Source organism: Dromaius novaehollandiae, chromosome Z (genome assembly GCF_036370855.1).
Source record: "Dromaius novaehollandiae isolate bDroNov1 chromosome Z, bDroNov1.hap1, whole genome shotgun sequence".
NCBI lineage: Eukaryota > Metazoa > Chordata > Aves > Casuariiformes > Dromaiidae > Dromaius > Dromaius novaehollandiae.
Window position 1 is genome coordinate 69,663,648 of NC_088132.1, and position 21,228 is coordinate 69,684,875.

The window sequence follows — 21,228 nt, forward strand, 5'->3', positions numbered from 1 at the left end:
TCTTTCATACACTGAAAGCTGATCTCTATTAAAAACCTGATTGCTCAAAACCACCCAGTAGTTATATTACTATGCATTTGTACAAAGAACTGAACTGCAGAAAAACGGAGCTGTAAATAGTAAGCCACAAGAGGCTAATCATGTACAGATTCACACGAGTCACTGGCTGCATCTATGGCACCTGCTGCAGGACTGAGGCCTAGCTTAAGGCTAAATATGTTTTAATCTGTGCAGATTCCCTGTGGAACATCGACTTTCTGCTGTGAGGGATGGATCAAGGTACCTCAGCTTAACTGACATACAGCTACCACCTTAGAGGCCAAAATACAATAATAATTTCTAAATAGCAACAATTTTATTTACAAGGCCAGGTTAATTTATTCCCCCAAGACGATAAATTATCACTTCACATAAAATAGGTGGAAACAAAACTCCCGTAATGGAAATCTAAATTTAGCTGAAAATACTGCTACCATTACCTGTAGCTCCAGGGATGATCATTACTGAAGGAAGTGAATAATTAACATTGTTCTTTGCCACAACACTGATTTTGTAAGGATGATTATCAATGGAAATCCTTGTGCTATTATAGACTGATGAAATGGAGATGCGTTCAGGCTTAGACTCTTCTTCTACTGTTTCCCAGGTTATTTCATATGAAATACTTCTTCCATTTGCTCGAAAACTTGGTGGTAGCTGGGGGAAAAGTTGTGTGTGTAGTAGAAAATTTTAACACCAATTACTTAGTAAATTTTGCTGTAATAAAACAGTTTACTTCTGTAATGACACAAGCACTTGCTTGCATATATGCATACAAACATTGGTTGAAATGAAAACGTACGAATCTCAGTAATGGAATCTGTCTTGTTACAATGCTTGGAAAATCATACATATACATGTCTGAAATGCCAGGAAAGCACACCATCATACAGCTACATATGTTCTGAAATACATTACATATAATACTTGTGTTAGATTCTTAAAAGACATTTTCATATTGAATTGCTATTAATTACCTTTTGGGACTTACACAGACAGACTTGTCAGAATTTTGGGGAGAAGTTTCCAACTCCTTTATGTAGAGTTTCATTATTGTTTCTGTACCCATGTCTCACCTTCCAGAATAAGGTCACATTCCGCCCACCCAAAACTGGTGTAATTTCTCTCCAGATGTCCAGTTTCCCTGACGGAGCTACAATAAACACAGCAAAACAAGATGTTCTAGGTGCAGAAAGGATAAACAGATTATTTCCTCCTCTTTGAAGAGATTCAACCCCCCCAAATCTCTCTTTCTGCATGACCCCCAGGTCTTGCCAAAACTTCATTCTTTAATTTCTTGCTGTCTTCATTCTTCTTCTGAATGACTGTCTGGCTCATTTCCCTAGAAAACCTTTCTTTGCTTGTAGGTCCCAGGTCCTTGTTCCCACTTCTGCGCAATTTCTCCAGCCTGCATCTCCCACTGCCTCCACTGGATGAAATGCCAGAGACTTGCATGTAGGAGAACTATTTAAGAAGCCTCCTTCCTAAAGCTTGCTTAGGGTGCTTCTACTTTTATGCGTGCAACAGGCCTCTGTTTTAGCTACACAGCAAGTGAGGATCTGTAAATAGCGAATAGAGATGGCAGTCAGAGAACAGCCTTCAAGCTCCCCTTTTCAACAGACCAGACGTACTTGCTTCCTCTGTTCTGATGGTTCGGGCTTCGCTCCATTCGCTCCACCTCCAGAAGTGCTTAGCTGCCCCACAGCGTACTCTAACTGTATATTCGGTGTATGGCTGCAGTCCACCCAGGGCGATGCTGGAATATTGGAGTTCTGTGCCTGAACTATTGTGCTGCAGAACAGAACAACAGAGCAGAGTCAGAGCTCAGATCTGCTTCATGAGAAAGACGCTTTTGTCCGAGGAAGTAGTTTTGCCTCCAGATCCTACGAAGAGCAGGTTAAGCTTGACAAGGAAAACATAATTATGGAACAGTGGTCAAGAAAAAAAGATATGGCAAAAGATCCAAAGACTGGGACACTCAAAAAGAGGTGTGTAAGCCTCCTCTGTATAATGGTCTGAGTAGAAGTCCTTCGCAATAGCCTGTAAAATGACCACTCTTTACATCAAGGCAGAGGTAATTCATTGACACCTTATCCTCACCCTACCTGGGTCTGTTACTCAGTTCGCATAAGCAAGAAGCTGTTCTAGACATATGCACGCTATCTACTGCTGCCTTTTCTTTCCATTTTTTTTCGCCGGTCTTCCCGCCCCTTCCTCCTAAGAGTCAGGGTGAGTTCTGGTAAGAGTCAAAAAGTGAGCATGCTTTTCAACTCTCTTCTGTCTGTTTCCTGCAATGGTCGTCTGCAGCGGCCATTTGATCTAACAGCTCTTGGGCAATAATGCAGACAGAATACAGGCTGCTCCTGAGCTTTATAATGTCTTTTAATATGGCTAGCTAATAGGCTAGAGCCAAGCTACCTTTGTAAGAAAAAGGCTGAAGGGAAATCACAATACCTATATGAACAGCTGATCGACCTCACTGTTTGTGAAAGAGGTGGAACAAGATAAGGACTCTACTGAAACACGCTTCTTCAAGAAGTGCAAAAGGATGTAAAGAAAAACTAAATTGGGGTCTATTACTAGGAACCAGACAGGCCACTGTCATGTCAACATCAATGGCTCCCCGAAAGCTCCTGGATTAGTAGCAGAAAAGCCTGCTCCTTCAACACACCTCTCTACTACTTGTTTATAAGTTGGTACAAATTATAAAAACACGAGCAATTGAAACTAGCAATAGCCATAACAGCAGCAATTATAAGGCCCATTTGTATTTTCTTCTACTTCAACAAACCTTGGTCTGTTCAGCAAAGGACATAACTACACATGCAAAGCAGTCAGGGTAATACCTCAGCCGGCAGTGTAGGAAGCGCTAACACTAATTCATACTCCGAACAAATGCTGCCCATGTGGATGATATGACTGGTGCAGGCAGAGCTTGGGAGCTCTTAACCGGAAAAGAGAGGCCTCTGCACACTCCCAATATGTAGTGTATTCAAATTGCTGAGGAAATATTTTTTAATTCTAAGTCAGAAAGATATTAAATATGCTTTTGTGTATGAAATCCAGGTTTCATACCAGTTCTGCTTTCCCATCAGGGTGGAGCACCTCTGTCTGACAAAAGAGTTCAATTCCTTTGTTTCGATGTTTCCAATACAATGCGATTTCTGTATCCGTACATTCTTCCCACAGCTGGAAAGGCGCAAAGGGATAAACTGCCAATGGAAAATACAGGTCTGTTCTTGTAAAACACATAATAATGAAATATTTTGAAGTATTTTAGTTGAGGAGTAAAAGCAAGTAAGAAATACAGCCTAAGAGTCTTCTGCCTGTCTACGAGAGGTAGATATAAATTAGTAAAAACTCATTTCAGAATGTAAACATATCTTTGTAAGTAAATATTACACAAGTTTTCAAAAAAAACAACTTGCGTTGACTTGGGGATATTCTGGAACATCACAAGCAAAAGACACAGGCAGAGACTTTTACTGCAAATCCAACAGAATTCTCCTTCCAGGGTGTGGGCGAGGGCTCAGACACAGCATAGCGAGTAACATTTGACTTCACTGCTATGTAAGCGGTACTAAGTGAGAGCAGCAGTTCTCAAACCTTCCCAGACCATCAGCTCAATCACAAGAAATAAGACACGGCAATGAGAGTGCATACGATGTTTATAGCTGTGGGCCACTATGCTAGAACTTCATGGAGCATGAATTACAATTTGAGGAATTCCAGAATCAAAGGAGTTCATGTTTGACACAGAAAACCCCTGCTGCCATATGCAGAATTGGAAATGCTGTACTTCATTTTCCTTTATTTGCTGACATCTTTTAAATAGGCAAAATCCTATGGTAAATATTTACAGAATCAGAGAAAACATAAAGGACTTTACTGCAATCACTACTTAAAAGGTTAATTCATCATAAATACCATACATCATTTCTGTAACTTGCAACAATGATCAGAACTGGAAAAAAAATTGTAGTAGGACTTTAATGTTCTTAACCATACACTAAGTGTAGTCTATTTTCGCTTGATTCCCCATGAAAATTAAATTTATAGTGTTGTGTTGTCTCACTACAACCTGACAGTTTACTCTTCTGCTTTCTTCCTGCTCCATTTCTTCCTCGCCCAAAGAATCAAACTATCAACTGTTAGAACTCATAGGCCACTTTGAGCCAAACTGAATAACAGCACCTAGCAAAACTCTGATGCAGGAAGTGCTGCCAGAACCCGAGAGTTACACACAGACCATCAGCTCGTCAGCTTCACAACCAAAGCCATGAACATGCTGCCTCTGACTTCCTCAAACACGTAAGGGTGGAGAACGCCTTGGAAACACTGTGAGGTGGATGTGGTGGGGCCAGAGGACACACGGAGAGCTGAAAATACCGCTGGAGACACAGGAAAGACCCATGTGTTTTCAGGTGGAGGAAGATCATGGGTAACTTGTGGAACCTGGGGCCTCTGTGTTGGGGCACACCACGATAAAGGACACAAACAGGAAAAAAGGAACTACAAGCATTAGTTACTGCTTACAGAGTAACTTGTTTTATTTCACTGATGCTTGAATACTCTTCTTCCCTTACACTAGCAGAACAGATGTTACTGTCCCACATTAGTTATGCAGCAAGACAGGTTAGCACCTTCCCCCCCTCTCCTGACAATAAATAGCTGCTTATCTGAATCACATCTCATTTGTAGAGGTATTATTCATTTTATTTACCTACTTTTCAAAGCAAGCATCTCCATTTTATTTTGGAAAGACAGTAACATCAGTAATAGGTAGTAATAATATTCTGGAGAAAGGAATGAATTCCCAAGTTTCCTGCACAGATTTTTTCTTGAATAAAAATTTTGTATCTTTGTATTGTTGCTTCCCACACTGTGAACCATCTTCAGCAAAGTGATGGATTTTGAAGCCAGAAGGAGCCATTTCAATAACTAAATTTGATCTTTGGAATGAAGCTGTTTTCTGCCATTAATAGAACTTTGCAAAGCTGAAACTGAAGGGGCAGCAGATAACTATGGCACAGGGAAAGATAGCTAATAGAAACTGAGAAGGCAAAACAATCAAGGACTTCTATACTTAAATCCGCAACCAAGTATTAAGATAAGCAAGAGGACAGGGTCTTCAACAAAGAAACAGAAAAGGCCTTACTTCTGTGAGTTGCATCAAAAACATCTGTGGCAGTTTTCTTTCCCAGGGGGTTTTCAGCAGTCAGTGTGATATTATAGACCCTCTGTTGGTTTATATCCCAAGAACAAGAGCACTGCTCAGAACAACTTACTGTGCACGGAACCAAGCTTTGGGAAAACCTATCAAAGAAGAGGGGGGAAAAAAATGAAAGACATTTTTCCATAATGTAGAATCAAGACAGATGTGGAAATTGCTGATGCGCAACTAGAATATAGCATCATGGAAAATAAAGCTGAAGGGGACTGTGAGAGGCCACCCAGTTCTTTCCCCTAGCCCAGAGTAGGATGAATGTAGGCATTCTTACAATTAGAAAAAAGTCTTTCTTCTTACTTCTTATCCTTTTGGGATACAGCTAAATGTATCAAGGATTTCATCACAGGTTTACAGCTTCCTAAATTAGGGACTTAATATGCCAAGAATTAAACCATTCACATGGCTGCAGTTAAGCTTTTAAATAAAACAGTAATTTCAGTGCAGCTTTTTTTTTTTTCATTGCCATCATAATATTTTAATGGAAGTGAATGATGCAGAGACCATGAAGGTACTATGCAATGATGACCTATCTTCTGCTGAGATCTTCTAACAAAAGTTTGTTATGATAACATGAGGCTTCTGGTCTGTTTTGTGAGTTCCCCTTTAACACCCTTTCTCTGCAGTCCCTGATGCAAGGTCCCACTTCTCTCCTAGGGGTTTAGCTGCCTATGTGGCAAGGAATCAAGACTCAGCTCCGATATGCCACAGCTGCATAACCTTGACCCAGACTGCTGAGGAAGAGCTGTGAGAAAGTCTGTAGAGAGATAAGAAAAGGTAAAATCACAGACAGAAGTAGGATTGTTGAGATGGGACTGTCAGTAGCTCAAGGATTCAAGAAGATAAATACCAGCATGGAAAGTTATAAAATCCTAAAGCGTAAGAACCAGGGAAGTTAGTCAAGCTAATTGGGGCTAGTTGGGAATCACCAGTTTGAGTCAACAGTGCCATCATCAGTGTTAAGGGGTGTGAACATACTAATACTTAGCCTAAGAGCTTATTAAATCCTAGTTATCTTTCATGTTATAGTTACTTTATACTTTTAAGTTATGTATATCCTGCTTGCACAGTGTCTTCATGCCTAGCTAAAGATACCCAAACAAACTGACCAAAAAGAAGTGTTATAACACCCTCTATCAAGCAGAAGCTGGTCTGACAGACCAGCAATTTATTATAGCTAGTCTATCTCAGAGCAGTTCTGCACTGCTCAACCTTTGTTAAAAAAGCTGATCAATGAGCTGGAAAGAGGCAGGCAGCTAACTGCAACATGGATAAAGAAATATTTCCACAGATTTTAAGGAACAGAAAGAACTTGACTGCTGTTCTGTACAGCACAGGCCAGAGTTAATATAATTATGAGGAGACTTACTCTTCAAACAAAGTGTATTTTGTTGAATGACGTCCATAGAGATAGGTGTCTCCTCCTCGGCTCCAAGTACATATTATCGTTTTCATGTCTTGAGTTTGGCAGGAAAAATCGTTAGGTATATCAGGTGGTTCTTGTCAGGGGGAAAAACAAAAAGCCAACAGCATGGCAATTAAGGCAAAAGTCATCAACACTCTCACTGTATTAACAAACTACAAATAATCAATGTGTACAAAGCCTGCTTTACTACAGATGTTATTATTTCAATTGTACTTATTCAATGACCACTCCATAGAGGAAATCAGAACTACACCTTAAGTTAATTGCATTCCAAACACTTCCGTAGAGAAGAACTTTTTGTTAAAATAATAGATTAATTAATTTGTATGGTTTTCTACACATAAAGCTTACTTCCATGCTTGGAAGGGGGGGCTATGTTGAGTTTTACTACATGCACACAGACAGTTAAGCTGGATTCCTAAACAAATATATTTATTAAATCATTCACTTGTCATGGGATCAAGTCACCAAATTAATTTGAACATGCTTAAAAAGACAAGTTCTATTCTGTAATGTTTTCTACATGCAAGTGAGTTTAGAGCTAAAGTCAGACATTCAGCAGAGATCAGCTAGACATAACAGGACAATGCCAACTTACAGCAAGTTTTTTGTTTCCCCTCCTCCTCTCTCCAAGTCATTCTTGACTGAATAGCAACAAGAAAAGAGAACTGAACTAAAGCATTCACTTACTACCCACAAAGAAAACTGCACGACTGTAGCATTCGTCTTCTTTGCAAGACTCTCGACAGTACACTGTGATGTGATGCCCTTCTTGATGTGCCACATTTTTCACAGTGAGCAGTCCTATTTGAGTGTCTGTGCGATTGAAATTATGAACAGCTGGCAATGAAAAGAATTCCTTAATGATTTGACCTTTCCTTCCAATGCAGCAAAGAGTGATGTCAAAGCCTTCCTCTACAACTTTTTCATCTGGAAAGATTTGTGGTCCACTGTTATTTGAAGTGTCCAAACCTGCAAATTAACACACAATAAAGCATTTCAAAATCTGCTCAAGGTGGGGTTTCAATCTGAATACATAACTGAGCATTTATACAAGCATCTGCTCATGTTATATTATCCATTCATGTACTTTCATACAGTGTTCTTCTTCATGTAGAGATCAATTAGATATGTAACCATACCTAAGTTTCTGTTAAATCCATTCATGTACAATATAGTTCAACAAACTATCTGAAGGAAGCCTAAATCCAGCTTACTGCCTTTTGCTTAGAGGAAACAAAAAGTTTGTGTTCAAGAACTGCCCTTACAGATGAATACTGCCTCCTGCACCTGTGAACAGCCTGATGCTTACAGCCAAAATGCCTGCTCTTGCAGATTTTGAGCAGGGGACTGGAAACATGCCATGTTCTGAAGGCACACAGAGCCCAGCTAAGAGGAGTCAACATTGCATGAATCAGGAAACTCAGATCGGAATGAGACTTCTATGGCTTTCAGTGTTGGACTCCCTCTTGGATGTAAAAATTAGTGGGACTTAAGAGACTCATGGGCTTTTGGACAGGTTAGAGATAAAATATGGTCTGAAGGATTTGATGAAGTCTGGATTCATTACCTTTCAAAGAGCTCTGAATCAGGTCTTAAATACTATTTCCTTCTCACAAACTAATCCCACATTTTGATCCCTATCCAATTTCAATTAAAAAATAAAATGTCCAGGACTAAGGTTAGTGAGACTGAAAGGGGAGTCTTGCATCCCATCTCCCATTATATAAGGCGAGGGAGAAGGGCAATTTGTGTGCCACAATCCAAGTAAACAGACCTGCGCTGCTTTTATGACCTCAAACTGTTGGTGATCCAAAGAAGAATAGTATTCCTTTACAAAATCATTGTAATCATTCTTTGCTGAAGCAGAGTTATGTATTTGTTTAAATGACTTAAATTCCCTGGAAACCAAGTTGTTCCAGTAAGTCATGTTGTAATCTGAAAAAAACCTGTTTCTTGCTGTATCATTTGATTACATTTTTAGTCCACCCCCTGTATGCTCTCATATAACTCACAGAAATTCATTCCAAGTGACATAAGAAGCTGACTTGCTCCTCCCTCTCTGCTTCTTTAATACTAAGCAGAGCTATAATCCCAAGACAAAAGAGATATTCAAGCATCAGATGATGCAGCCGCAGCTGTGCACTTCCTCTCCTCTCCCCCAGTCTGACCCAGTGATAACCTAAGCTACAGCCAAGGCTCCTGCCTTGGGCAAAAGCTGAAGTCAAGTGAGCAGGCCAAATCAGCCTTCACACTTCCACCTTTCACTGGGGGATAAAAAGAGACTCCATAGAGCACCAAAAAAAATCTACTCAAATCCAAGTTTGCATACCACTCAGTGTACAGCATTGTTTTAATGTGTGAGCAAGAAAAGCTCTAAAACTTTTCACCTATTATGTAAGGACAATGGTCTGCAAATCAAGACAATAGTTGAAGTATTACTATTATTGCCAGCAGAAAGGAGTTGGTTAGTGCTTAGAGATGAAATGGTCCAAAACAAATTATTGATTTGGTGTTCTCTCTCTTGAATTGGTCACTATCATTAAAATCATCAGCAAATTAAGATCTAGCATTGTACTGGAAAAAATAAAACCAATATTGCAAAATCTTATTTTGCTTACCCAGGACGGTCTCCCATAGACTCCACTGACTCCAGATTTTTGATGCTTCTGCTTTACTCCTGATCCTCACCGAGTGTGACATACACTCCAAAGGTAAGTCTGAATCCCACTTCCAATGAAGAGGCTTTCTTGATTTGTCAAGTGTGACGTTATGAAACTCCTATAAACAAAGGCCAGTCAGGCAGAGTATTAAAATCACAGCAATGCATAGATATTTACTTTGGAATTACAATCAAACACAGAGAGAGAAAGCAGGCTCAAAGGAGGAAAACGCTTTTGAAAACATCAGTCATTGAAATCCACGCTGCCACATGTGATCTCATATTCTCAGAGGTCTAAGTAACTGCTTACAAATCTGCACTAGCCGTGCTGTAGTGACAGAGATGTTGGCAAGACTACTTGATGATAACAACATAACTGTGAGTCAGGCCCTGCTTCTCAAGAACTGGACTTGCTTTCAGAGACTTTCAGCAGCTTACTTGTGCCTGCTGTTACAGCAGTCTGCATATACATGCTGCTGTCTGGAGATGCACCTTCTCTAAAGCTCTGGTTTACATATCTCTGGTTCTGGATTACAGCATGCATTTGCACTGACCAAGGAACTACACAGATATTATCTCATTGTAGTTCACAGAGGCTGCAGACAGCACTGCCACCAGCAACAAGCAGAGGAGGAAAGTACCTGCCAGTTTCCCCAAAATGCTTCACTGCTGTAATATGCACATGCGAGAAACATGAAAAAAAAAATATTCAGGAGCGTTAGAGATCCAGAAAGCTAACAGAAAAAGGATGGCCCAAAGTATAAAATGGAATTGAAAAGTCATGAGTGCAATATGCTCCATAATTTGGGAAACAATTTTATATTGATATATAAACGCAGACAAACAGCAAAAAAATTGAATGTTCTGCTTCTCCCATACAGAAAATACCTTGCAAATTCCTCTCAGCAGGTACCTGCTAAGGCTTACCTGGTCCTTCAATGGGCTGTACTAATATTTAGCCCTGCAACTCAGACTAACAAGGGCACCAAGCAGTCACACAAACAGATATGGATGAAAAGGTACCCTGAGTATGAATCTTCCCTGGCATGAGAGCCCATAAAAAGCAGGAAGGAAGGGCTGAAAACATTTCTATTAATGGCCTGCAGTTAAAAATACATTTCAGAACAGAGCAAATATTCAGTATTTCTAAAAGCAACCGTGCCAGTTTCTCAGCATAGAGATCAGTGATGCTCCAATGAGCTGTATCAGAGCTCTAGCTCACACTGACAACTATAGTACTGCCTTCCATCACTGCTTTCCATCAGCAACACCTGCACTTTTGTAATAGCATGACTCTGACAGACACTCTGCAATCATTTTACAATTTAACTTGTGAATTATAGCACTGAGGAACGTAGCTGCTGCTTTTAAAGTTATATAGACTGTACATGCTTTGGTGTGAGCAGATTCAGAGTTTTGTTATTGTTACACACTCTTCAGAATAACACAGAAGCAAATGCATTCCTGTGTGGCAGTGACATCCAAAATACCTTATTTATTTTCCATGCCATATTTATTATGAGTACCAGTACAGACTATGTCCTCGGATTTGCATAGCTCTTTCTTTCTTCCTGCAAGTTAACAGGTTTTGTTGGAAGATTACTCTGAACAACCATTTGATTGCTTGGAGCTACATGACCCCTTTTTGCAATTTCAGGGTTAGATCTATTCATGAGGTGCTAAAAATCCTACCCCCTGTATCAAGGTGGCCAAAATCTTCTGAACTACATACAGCTCTTCTGCAGTGAAGTTGTGGTTCTTCAAACTCAGAGAGACAAAATACTACTAACTGGCTGATCAGCAATAAGTTATGACTCTTTTATGACTCTTTTAACAGTGTTCATCTTATTTTCTTGACTCTTAGTTTCAGGGGAAAAAAGCCCTTCTCTGCTTTATATCCCTCCTAACAAACAGCAGCTTTAAATGAGTTAGAAGAGTTTCCCAGTTTTACTGGGTTTTAGCATATGTATTTAATATTCTTCCAGTTAGATCAGCAGATGACTCATAAAAAGCTGTAATATCCCCAAAACCTGCATTTAATTACCAAACGATTTTGTAAGATCCAAAGGAGAGAAAAAATTTCTTGTGATACAGCAGTTCTCACAGTGAAGTCACAAACTGGTAAAAAAATTAGGAGCAGGCTTAAGCCATAATGATTTGGGTGATCATATCTGCACCTCCTGAGAAAATCTGGCTAGTTCAGGTGATAAGACAGGCTAGGACTTGCCAGAAGAGACATCACTACCTTCTTCCCTAACTGTAAGCACTGGGTATAAGGTGACTGCTAGCAGGGCCAAGCACAGGCCTCATACAACCTGGCTCACATGGAGACTATTTGGTTCCTAAGATGAGAAGTGTTGCAGCAACACATGACTTACGCTCAATTAGTCACTAATGAAGGGCAGTAATCATGCTACAAAAAGATAACTAGTTGCCTGCATTAGGAGCAAAAAAGGAATTTTTCTGGAAGGCTCCTCAGGGAACCTACACCTTTGAAGGGGAATGGAGGCCTTTAAAATCAGATCTCCGAAGTCTGCCCACCACAGTACCTGAATAAGGATAAGCAAGGTGTATCTACACTGCACAGGCAAGAATGACTTCCTCATCTGAGCCAATGTTTTGTTTTCACAAAAACTGGACATAACATTAGGCCAAGTGTGGCACCTAGTGAAATAGGGAGGTATTTCTAGCACAACTCAGGAAATACTGTGTTATAAATGGTAAACCTAAACAATAAAGCAAGCTGCATATGCATCTGAACATTTGATTTTCCTTCAGGTTCATCCATATTGTAGACATCTAAAATACCCTTTTTTGTTTAAATACACTTACTGTCCACACAATAGTATTTTCTTCTGTTCGACTGACTTGTATTTCAAAAGACATTGACAGCTCAGCATCATGCGCTGACTTGCCAACATCCCATTCCACCAGCAGACGCTGAAGAGGCAAATCTTTGGAAACGTTAAGGTACATTACTGGAAACACAAGGGATTCTAGAAGCAGAAAAAAGACACAAAAATATTAATGGCTTTGTATGCTTCAGTCCTTCAAATGTGTTTAAGCTACAAAAGACCAAAATTTCCATGCCAGTTTTCTCATGGGAGTCATTAGTCAAAGCAGTGGAGCAAGCAGTATGACATACTAGACCCTGCTCCCATGTCTGACACTGACTTCCTCACAGTCCAATAGAGAAGGTAGCAAAGGAGAGTTCTGAAAAAAAACCCAGACCCTAAAGGAAAAACTCTCTAATCCCATTATCATAAGCAAAATTTAATTAAGCCATTGCTAAGCACCTTCCCAAAGCCCACTTAGATTGTGCACCTTTCCAAGCTTATGCAGGGTGCAGATGCTTTTGAGTATATCCATTATGTTTATCACATTGAAAAGGCAGATCTGAAAAAACAGAGCTTAGAAATAAGATTGTAAGCCAGTTCAGAAGGAAAAAAAAATAGAGAAGTGATCCAGAGGCCCACACAGTTTATATCAAAAGCAAAGATAATCTTTTATCTTCAGGCATGAGAAAGCTAGAATGGAGTTCCTGATTATACTCCGTACCCCACCCCCCAGGTCTTAGGTATGCTATTTAATTTCATTATGTCCTCAAATTACTAGCTATTTTATCAGACTATCAATCATTCCTTTTTTAGTCTTAAAAAGAGGAACACCACAATATTAATAGGGGCTCAATTTCAGGAAACCTCTGCCTCCAGCAAGCTCTCTAATCATTAGGACAGAAAATTCAGGCTCATTTTTGCTCTCTGGCCTAATGAAGATTAATTTAGTTAATGCAAGTCAGGTATTTGAAAAGGAAAGATTAAGAGTTTCCCTTCACTAGCTAGCTCAGACCGCAGTCTAGCTTTAGGCACATTCCTGGTTGCTCTACACAGAGCTTAGGTCTTTAATTCAGGGCCATGGATTCTTCTACGAGAATTAGACAGCTAGTTATAATGGCACCTCCATCCCTTTGTGAGCTCAGGTTTAATCCATCACTCAGACTAAACTCCCATTTGGTGTTAGGAAAGGAAAGGTTTCATGAGCTGACAAGCCCACTGAAAAGTAGAGATCACCTTACGAGTGGTCCCCCTTTTGGGGCGTGGGAGGGGAACTGCTTTGTCCCCCTCCCCAAAAGACAACTTTTAGCAGAGATGAAATAGGGCACTCACTGACTTATATCTTCTCCTCCCTCTGAAAAAAGAAAAAAAGAAAAAAAGAAAAAAAAAAGATCTGGTTGTTAACAAAGCCAAGGAACTGAAACATCCAAGTCACTGGGTTTTTTCTTTTACCACAGTTGCTTTCTAAGGTGTTTCTGCTTGCTATAAACGAAGGGGTCACAACATTGATACCGACCAGGACGCAGAAAGAAATCACAGAAGTAGCTGCATGTTTTAATAACAGGACTCACTCTGGACTTTCCCACCCCCTGCAGTCACAGCCCTCACCTAGCCTGGTCTGAGACACCTTAGCCAGCTCCTTCACATAAAACTTCCACCTCCGGTCATTTCCCACACATGCGCTTCACCACTGGCCTAACGATTATCCAAGACACTCGGAGAATGTTACTGGCAGCAACACAAGCGTTCAGGAAATTTAGTCATTGTCAGGTTCGGGCATGTTCTGAGAACCTGTAAGTCGATAGCAGCTGCCCATGGTAGCAACCGGACACCTGAACCCTCGTGTAATTCATGCTGCAGTGCCCGCTTTGCACTAGCGCCTGCGCAGCAGTTTCCCTGTGTGTGAAGCTTTGCATTAGCCGTGGGAAATGAAAGGCTCAAGGGAAGCACAACCTCTGACCAGTCAGGGGAAGGAATGAATACTTTGTAAGTTTAATAATTATGAGAATACAGACACTGAAACCACTGAGTTGTTCATACAAGTCCAGACTATAATTAAAGAATAAATGGAAGAAAACATCTATTGTACCACAGCTAACAACTTAGAAATAATCCTTTCTTCCAGCAAATTTTTATCTTTCAGCAAATCATCTACGAACTGTATTTTTTAAAATCTATTCTATTTTGAAAGGTACTGAAAGACAAAGCAAAATGAAAACCACGTTTTCAATCTAGAGGAAACTATTGCCATCCTACAAAAGGCTTTTTCAGATGTGCTTGGAGGAGGGAATCAAGGTTTCGTTCTTCAGGCACTGGCTCTCAGAAACTGTTGTTTGTATCCTAGAAAGTCTTAGAGGAAGAAGTATACACACACACACACACACACACACACACACACATCTTCCTCTATCAGTTCTATCAATGTCAGCCTTAAAACTTAATTATTGGAGAAAAGATAAACATTGGTGAATATATGATAGCAGGAGCTGAGAGAATTAGTGTCTCCTGTAAGGGAAATTCGAAGATGTTTCATATGCAGAAGTAAAATTTCCTGTTCGGCCCTGTTTACAACATGGTCCTTAAAAACAGATCTGCTGCTTAACAGTTGCTTTGGAACAGCAAAGATTGAAAAATACTGACCATTGGTTTTATGTTACCTTGGGGAAATCCAGCACTTATGGCAACTAGTTCATGTCTAGTATTGTATAAATAAAGTAAAAGGCCTGGGAATGAACTTGTGATGAAAGAGCAGCAATTTTTGGTCTTACTGGAAAACAGAATTATTGTTAGCTCTACTGCCAAGGACTGACTAGGCAGGGAGCCAGAACAACCCAAGAAACGATGTGAGCCATAAAATCAACTGCGGAAGGAAAGGATCTTATATTTTGGGAACATACTACAAGACACACTTCATCTCCCATATTCCACAGATTTTCACCATCAAAACAAGATAACCAGGTTTTAGTGCTTGAGATATCTCACTGCTGTGAAAGGATTTATCAGTACTAGTCTGCCAGTGACAGTCTTGCTGATACATGTAAAGATGGTGTTTGACTGTTAAAATCCCGTGTATGGTAAGGAATCAACTGTAAAGCCGTTCTTCTTCAGCACGTAATCTTAGCTGCTCGTTTTTTGGTCAGCTTTATCTGTACCTTCATCACCCTGTTATCTGAAGCACTATGCAACCAAGCCTATGAGGGGATCTCATTTTGTGTATAAAAATGTGGCTGCTCTCAGCCTCTGGGACCTTATTGTGTTTTCCTTCTGCAATGCTGAACCAACTGGGGGAAAACAGATGAGCCCAGCACAAAGAAACAAACCTAAAGGAAGGGACCTGGCAAGTCTTTCTATGAACATCAGAGGCACAAAGTAACTCTCAGGGAAACATAACACATACACCTGGAAAGAAAAGCCAGCTAGTTTGCAGAAACCTTTACTAGGGCCAGGGAAGACAGGCTGCCAGTGAGCAAATGTTCTGCAAGTGACTCTCCTTTTCTTTACCACTCCCTGTGGCCTTTCATATACTCCCCTTAAGGAAACTGGTTTAGTTCCCCTCACAGAATGAACCCAAACCTCACAGATAGATCTAGCATCCTCTATACAGAAAATGATGCCCTCCTGGATCCTTGTTATCCATCAGCAGTGAGAACAGAGAGAGTAAGAAAAGGACACATTTTAGATATTCTTGGAAGCCAACAAGTTGCAAAATTATGTTAAATCTCTCATCTGCTTTGTGAGATTCACCAGAGGCAAGTCAGAAACTGCTGTTTAGTTGTACAGATAGGACAGGCAGCAAAACAGAAACTGAAGAGCACCCCAAGAAAATGCCCAACAGGGCTCCACACCTAGGTACATGGTAAGGGAGAAACTGTCTACAACATCTGTTTATCATTAATCCAGACCACGATACGAGATGACAATATGCTGCATGACTTGATGTTATTCCCATTGAACATGTCTTTAGCATATTAATACAAACAAATAAGTCTTCCAAAATGAAATACAGAGGATTTGGTTGACTAGTATAGTACTGGTATAGTACCTGCCTGTCATATTTTACATTTTGTGGTTTTTTGCTTCCCAATTTTTAAATACAGATTTTTTTTTTTTTTAATTCTGAGCTTGCAGGGCTTCCAGCTATCCAGAAATACATTCCACAGCCTCAGCAATTGAACTTACAAGCTAAACTTGGGAGGCTAAAGCTGGGCACCTACTTGTAGCTAGGTTCATGTATGGAAGCCAGATTTTTCAAAGCTCCTTTATAGCACTCCAAAGCCAGAACTCTCAGATGCCCAGTAGCTCCGAAAAGCTGGCAATGGGCATGCCTACATACATGATAAAGTGGTTTGGACAACAGTTTCAATAAGACCTATGTAATTTTCCAGACTTAACCTTAATTCAAGTATGCTACTGATAAAACAGCCTTGTCAAAGAGAAAAAATTGATATCTTATAGCTGTTCTCTAATAAGGTTTGTAAATCCAAGATTTGACAAAATTGTTATGGTTCCTTCATACAGAACTAAATCATGGCTCTTTTATGACAGTTTTAAAAATTTTTCTGCCAGAGAACTCAAATTGGTGTGTGTGCTGTGATGAGGTGGGCAGGCTGTGCAACTGAAACCTAACAGACTTGCGTTATCTGGTCACATAAATGAGCTAAACTTGCAACATGCAACCCTCTTCTCCCCACAAACAGACACAAATTGCTCTTCAGGCATAACTGACTCCTTGTACTCAGAGAGATCCTCCTTCCCACACCAAGTCCAAATCCTCACACCAGGCAGCCATAATACCTCTTAAAATAATTCCCCCTGCTTGCACCACAGTTCCTTCATGACAAATCTCCCGAGCCGGAGACAGAAGGAGACTGTCTTTCCTCACTGCAGGGAGAAACCCAAGCCTCTGTCTTGCCACAGCGAAGTGGCTCAGCACTTCCTTCTAGTAGATACACTCTGAGCACGATTACAGCTGAGAGCAGCAAATTGCACAACACAGATGGCAAGTCTGCTTGCATGGAGAAACACACCCGGAGGAAGGCTGAATAAGAGCTCCTGTCCATTGTACGGTGCCACTATGAAAATATATTAAAGAATGTAAGGCTCCATAAAAACGAGCAGAAAAATAATACTGTATGCTAGAACAACTATGAGCTAATGAAACTACGGGTTGGTTGTAAAAGATTCTGAAAGTACTAAATATTGCGGTTCCCTTACAACTCCACTGGCGTCTTCAGGGTGCATCATTAAAAGAAATCTTTGCTTATCTTCCAAATTTTCCTGATCACCTTCTCTTCTCCTTCTCTGGGCAATTCTATCTGCAAGTGTCACTACCGTGTCTCTTGCAATGATGAGGAGCTTGCCTCTCTTCTTCGAGTTCTTTTCTCAACTTTATGTTCTGCAGAGCCTGGTATAACAGAGTCCAGATCACTGGTCAGGGCTTATAGACATTACCATGGTACCAAAAAATAGAAGAAACAATATAACTAAGGATTCTTTTAGAGGCCAAGACCCTGAAAACCACTGAGTTACAAATTGGGAATTAAAAACTTTTGTCGTATAATTTGCACATGTAGAAATGTTTGCAGCATTCATGGTTATAACTTCAGCTCCTAGGAAAGTTAAATAATCAAGGAATCTTAAGACTTGTTTTAACTTGAAAGTTAATTCAAAATAGAATAGCTTTATGATTAACAACAGGGAGTAATTTTATCCCTGAAAAACTGCGTGTGAAAACAAGTGACTAAGTTACTGTAATGCTGTAACTGTTTGGACTTGCCTGCATTACAAAGTTTTGCCACTGTAGGGATACTCGTAAATAGAGTCTCAAAACTGAGGAACAGGCACCTTGAGTGAATGGAGAGCAAACACATGAATTTCAAGGATGAAGAGAGGAGAGAAACAAAAAAGTCTTAAATACATATATCACCCCTTCTGTATGATACCAAGTACATTCAAACAAACAAACAAAATCCCTCCCCCTCCTTCACCTTCTTAATTAAGGCAGTACAATTTCTATAGCGCAGACTATACCTTTGTAAATTCTGCCTTCTTAAAGGTGGTCACGTAAAATCCAATTAAAAACACTCCTTTTCTTTTTTTTTTTTTTCTTTTTTTTTTTTTTTAACATTTTAGAGCCATGCCCGATCTATTACCAGCAGCAAGTGTGCAAACAGCCTTCTGGAATGTTACCCTTAACTTCAACTTTGTCCTCTAGGAATATGCAGAGGTGCTTTTTTCTTTATATTAGATATGCAGCTAAATTGCAAGAAATAAAAATCTGGTCCTGAGATTTGGTGGCACAACCAGAAAAGAAACAACAGAAAAGCTAAAGTTTACATAGATGAGGCAATCAGGAAAAAAGAAAGTATAGGAAAGATGTAAAAGGGCATAAAGTTGTCAAAGAGCAAATAAGTTATTTAAAAAAGAGTGAGTACAGATCAAAAACGTATAAGACAGAGCAGAAGCAGAAAAACACATTCTGACTTCATAGCATTGCAAGCTATTGATTAAACAGACAACCTTGCACGATGAGATTACAAAAGGTAATTTTACAAGTTGCTTCATCTCCTTACCAAAGAGAATAATTTGATTAAGCATGTAACTCTCAGAGGAGAGTTACAAATGAACAGAAAAAAAAAAAAAAGAAAAAAAAATGTTCAAACATTTACCTTGATGAGAGTATGCAGTCCTCAGGAGGAACAGTACTGCCAGAAACACGAAGTGATTCATCATTCATCCACCTTTTCCTGCACAAGACCTATCAGGACAAAAGGCATTTCTTTTTATTTATTTATTTATTTAAGGAGAAATGCATGGCAGACAATAGACCAGATATTATTACTGTATTTAAGGAAAAAAACCAACAATGACCCCCACACACTCCAGGCAATTTATGTGAAAATCAGGAAAAACGGACACAGAAAGATAAAGAATTAAAAAAACCTCTTGTTTTAGGACTGCTTACAGTATAGCATATTTTGCATATTTCCAGGGAATATTAAAGCTAAATTTGTCTTGACATATTTTTGGCTTTCCTCCTGCACAAGTAGCAAGAGATTTATTCTAACACTGAAAAAGTAGTATCAAAGTTGCCAAAGGCCCTGCGATTTCCAAAACACAATTCGGCTCCATCTGAGAGCCTGACTGAAGAGTCCTGCCAACCTCAGCGGTTTTCAGCCAGCAGCAGGACACTGCATGGAGGGTTCCAGTTGGGTTGGAGTCGAAATGCACATATCAAAGTCTCAGCAACTTCCATTCCTAGAAAGATTGTCTTCTCGAGCACTGAAGAGCCCCGTATTGCAACCCTTCTGCAGCTTGCAGTCTCCCACTCCAATGGGCTGAAACTCTCTTTGGCTTGCACAGTTCAGTCCTTAGGGGCTGATCAACTGTCAGATCTCGTAAGACATAAATCACCTGCAAATTCCCCAGTGTAGAAGGAAGACATACAGAGAGGTCACAAAAGGCTGAAGGCTGGTTAGTATCAGCCATGAAACATTCAGCAGTAGTAGAGTTAAAGCTCACAGGCAGAGAGGGTACGGGAGTCCAAACGACTGCAACAGGAACACACAGAAACACAGCTATCTTGAACTTCCAGTTTCCACATTTTACATTTCTGGAGCTGCATAGGATACTGATAAAGAGTGTCTTCTACCACTGCTCCCACGACAACTACAGGGGAGATAATGGAAGCAGGAACTGCTTAACAGAAGAGATAACTAGGGTGACCTTCTGTCCCCACTAAAGCCAAGGACAGAACATCTCTTGATTTCAGAAAAGCCAGGAATTCACTCCAGAATTTCTTCCCGAAAGAAAACCTCCAATTTGATAGCTCAGAACTGAAGATACTTAAGTTTAATGACCCTGCCTTTGATCCACTGTGTTTTTGGGAAGCTCTGTATTTCTCTGACGGTTCCAAAGAAAAGATTTCAACCCTTTTCTGCCAATCTGTAAAGGTGATTGTTGAATGCTAAATTCAGAAGAGTCCTCGGTACAGTACTGCAATCCAGGACTCACCACTCCCAACAAGCAACCTTGCTCCAGTGTGACCTAACTTTCCCCTTGTGAGCGCAAATTTTTCATGCAGAGGCCCCCATATTTAAAAGCTGAGCATTGCTTTGTGTAATGTGTTCTGTAGTCCTTCTTGCCCTTATACTGATATCCTCAAAAGTATTTAGACAACACTGTAATCAATATGAATGATGAATCTAAATATTTTTGAGAACCTAGATCTAATTCACACGAATAACTGTTGCAAGAACCAGATAAGGGAAATTTGCTTCTTTTTATAAAAAGTTTATATTTTTTATTAGCTGATCAAATTTAGTAGCTGAAAGGGAAAATCATTTGATATATGTTTCATCCGAAATAAACACAACAGAATTGACCCTTTTTTATAGGGTAATGAATGGCAGTGGAGCTGATTCTTTGCACAAAGACCAATTTCATACAGCGGTAGTTCAGCTGGTCTTAGCGGCAGAACTCTTGATTTAATTTGATGAGCATGAAGAAAACCTGGCCTTAAAGGACTCCTGATTTTGTAAACAACTTTAGAGTTGGACACAAAGCTATTTCACCTATTTGTCATGTATCACTTAAAACCAACATTAATCCACTGCGAAATTATTGAGGAAGTCATGACATATTAGGCTGTTTCTTTAAACTACTTCTGATTTATGAAAACAAATCCAAACCTCTCTCTGCTCTAAAAAGGCATTCACAACTACTTTATCACAATTATTGTCTAATTCAACTGCCTTTCTCCAACCATTTGCACTATCATTTCATTAATGACATGGCCTAACTCATTTTTATTGCTGCATAGTACAAATACAAATACTGCACATTACAAAAGGGCAATGTAATATAATAACTATCCATTCATCATAATATAAACATATTTTGAAGGCAGCTACAATGCTTGTTGCTATTCAGTACATTAATAATCTAGTATAATACTGTATAATAAATTGTGATAATGTATAACAAATTGAGATAATATATATGTGCAATTATAGCTATCTAATTACAAGAAATGCTTTGG

The 21,228-nt window shown here is 39.7% G+C and overlaps 1 protein-coding gene across 4 annotated transcripts in view; it reads right to left on the minus strand.

Annotated features, from left to right (window-relative positions):
- The window catches only part of LOC135323478 (oncostatin-M-specific receptor subunit beta-like), a 34,560-nt gene that overhangs the window by 7,319 nt on the left and 6,013 nt on the right, over positions 1 to 21,228 (minus strand). For 2 of the 4 annotated variants that reach the window (XM_064502092.1, XM_064502091.1), the window contains 10 exons: positions 18,857 to 18,945; positions 12,187 to 12,350; positions 9,314 to 9,473; positions 7,383 to 7,664; positions 6,636 to 6,765; positions 5,198 to 5,355; positions 3,115 to 3,251; positions 1,671 to 1,830; positions 1,116 to 1,192; positions 480 to 696 (listed from right to left, as the gene is read on the minus strand). In XM_064502092.1, coding sequence (XP_064358162.1) covers positions 480 to 696; positions 1,116 to 1,192; positions 1,671 to 1,830; positions 3,115 to 3,251; positions 5,198 to 5,355; positions 6,636 to 6,765; positions 7,383 to 7,664; positions 9,314 to 9,473; positions 12,187 to 12,350; positions 18,857 to 18,920 — 1,549 coding nt within the window. In that variant the 5' untranslated portion in view covers positions 18,921 to 18,945. Of the gene's footprint in view, positions 1 to 479; positions 697 to 1,115; positions 1,193 to 1,670; positions 1,831 to 3,114; positions 3,252 to 5,197; positions 5,356 to 6,635; positions 6,766 to 7,382; positions 7,665 to 9,313; positions 9,474 to 12,186; positions 12,351 to 17,402; positions 17,593 to 18,856; positions 18,946 to 19,349; positions 19,492 to 21,228 lie in introns of those variants that run through there. The other 2 variants (XM_064502093.1, XM_064502094.1) reach the window with 2 other exon arrangements.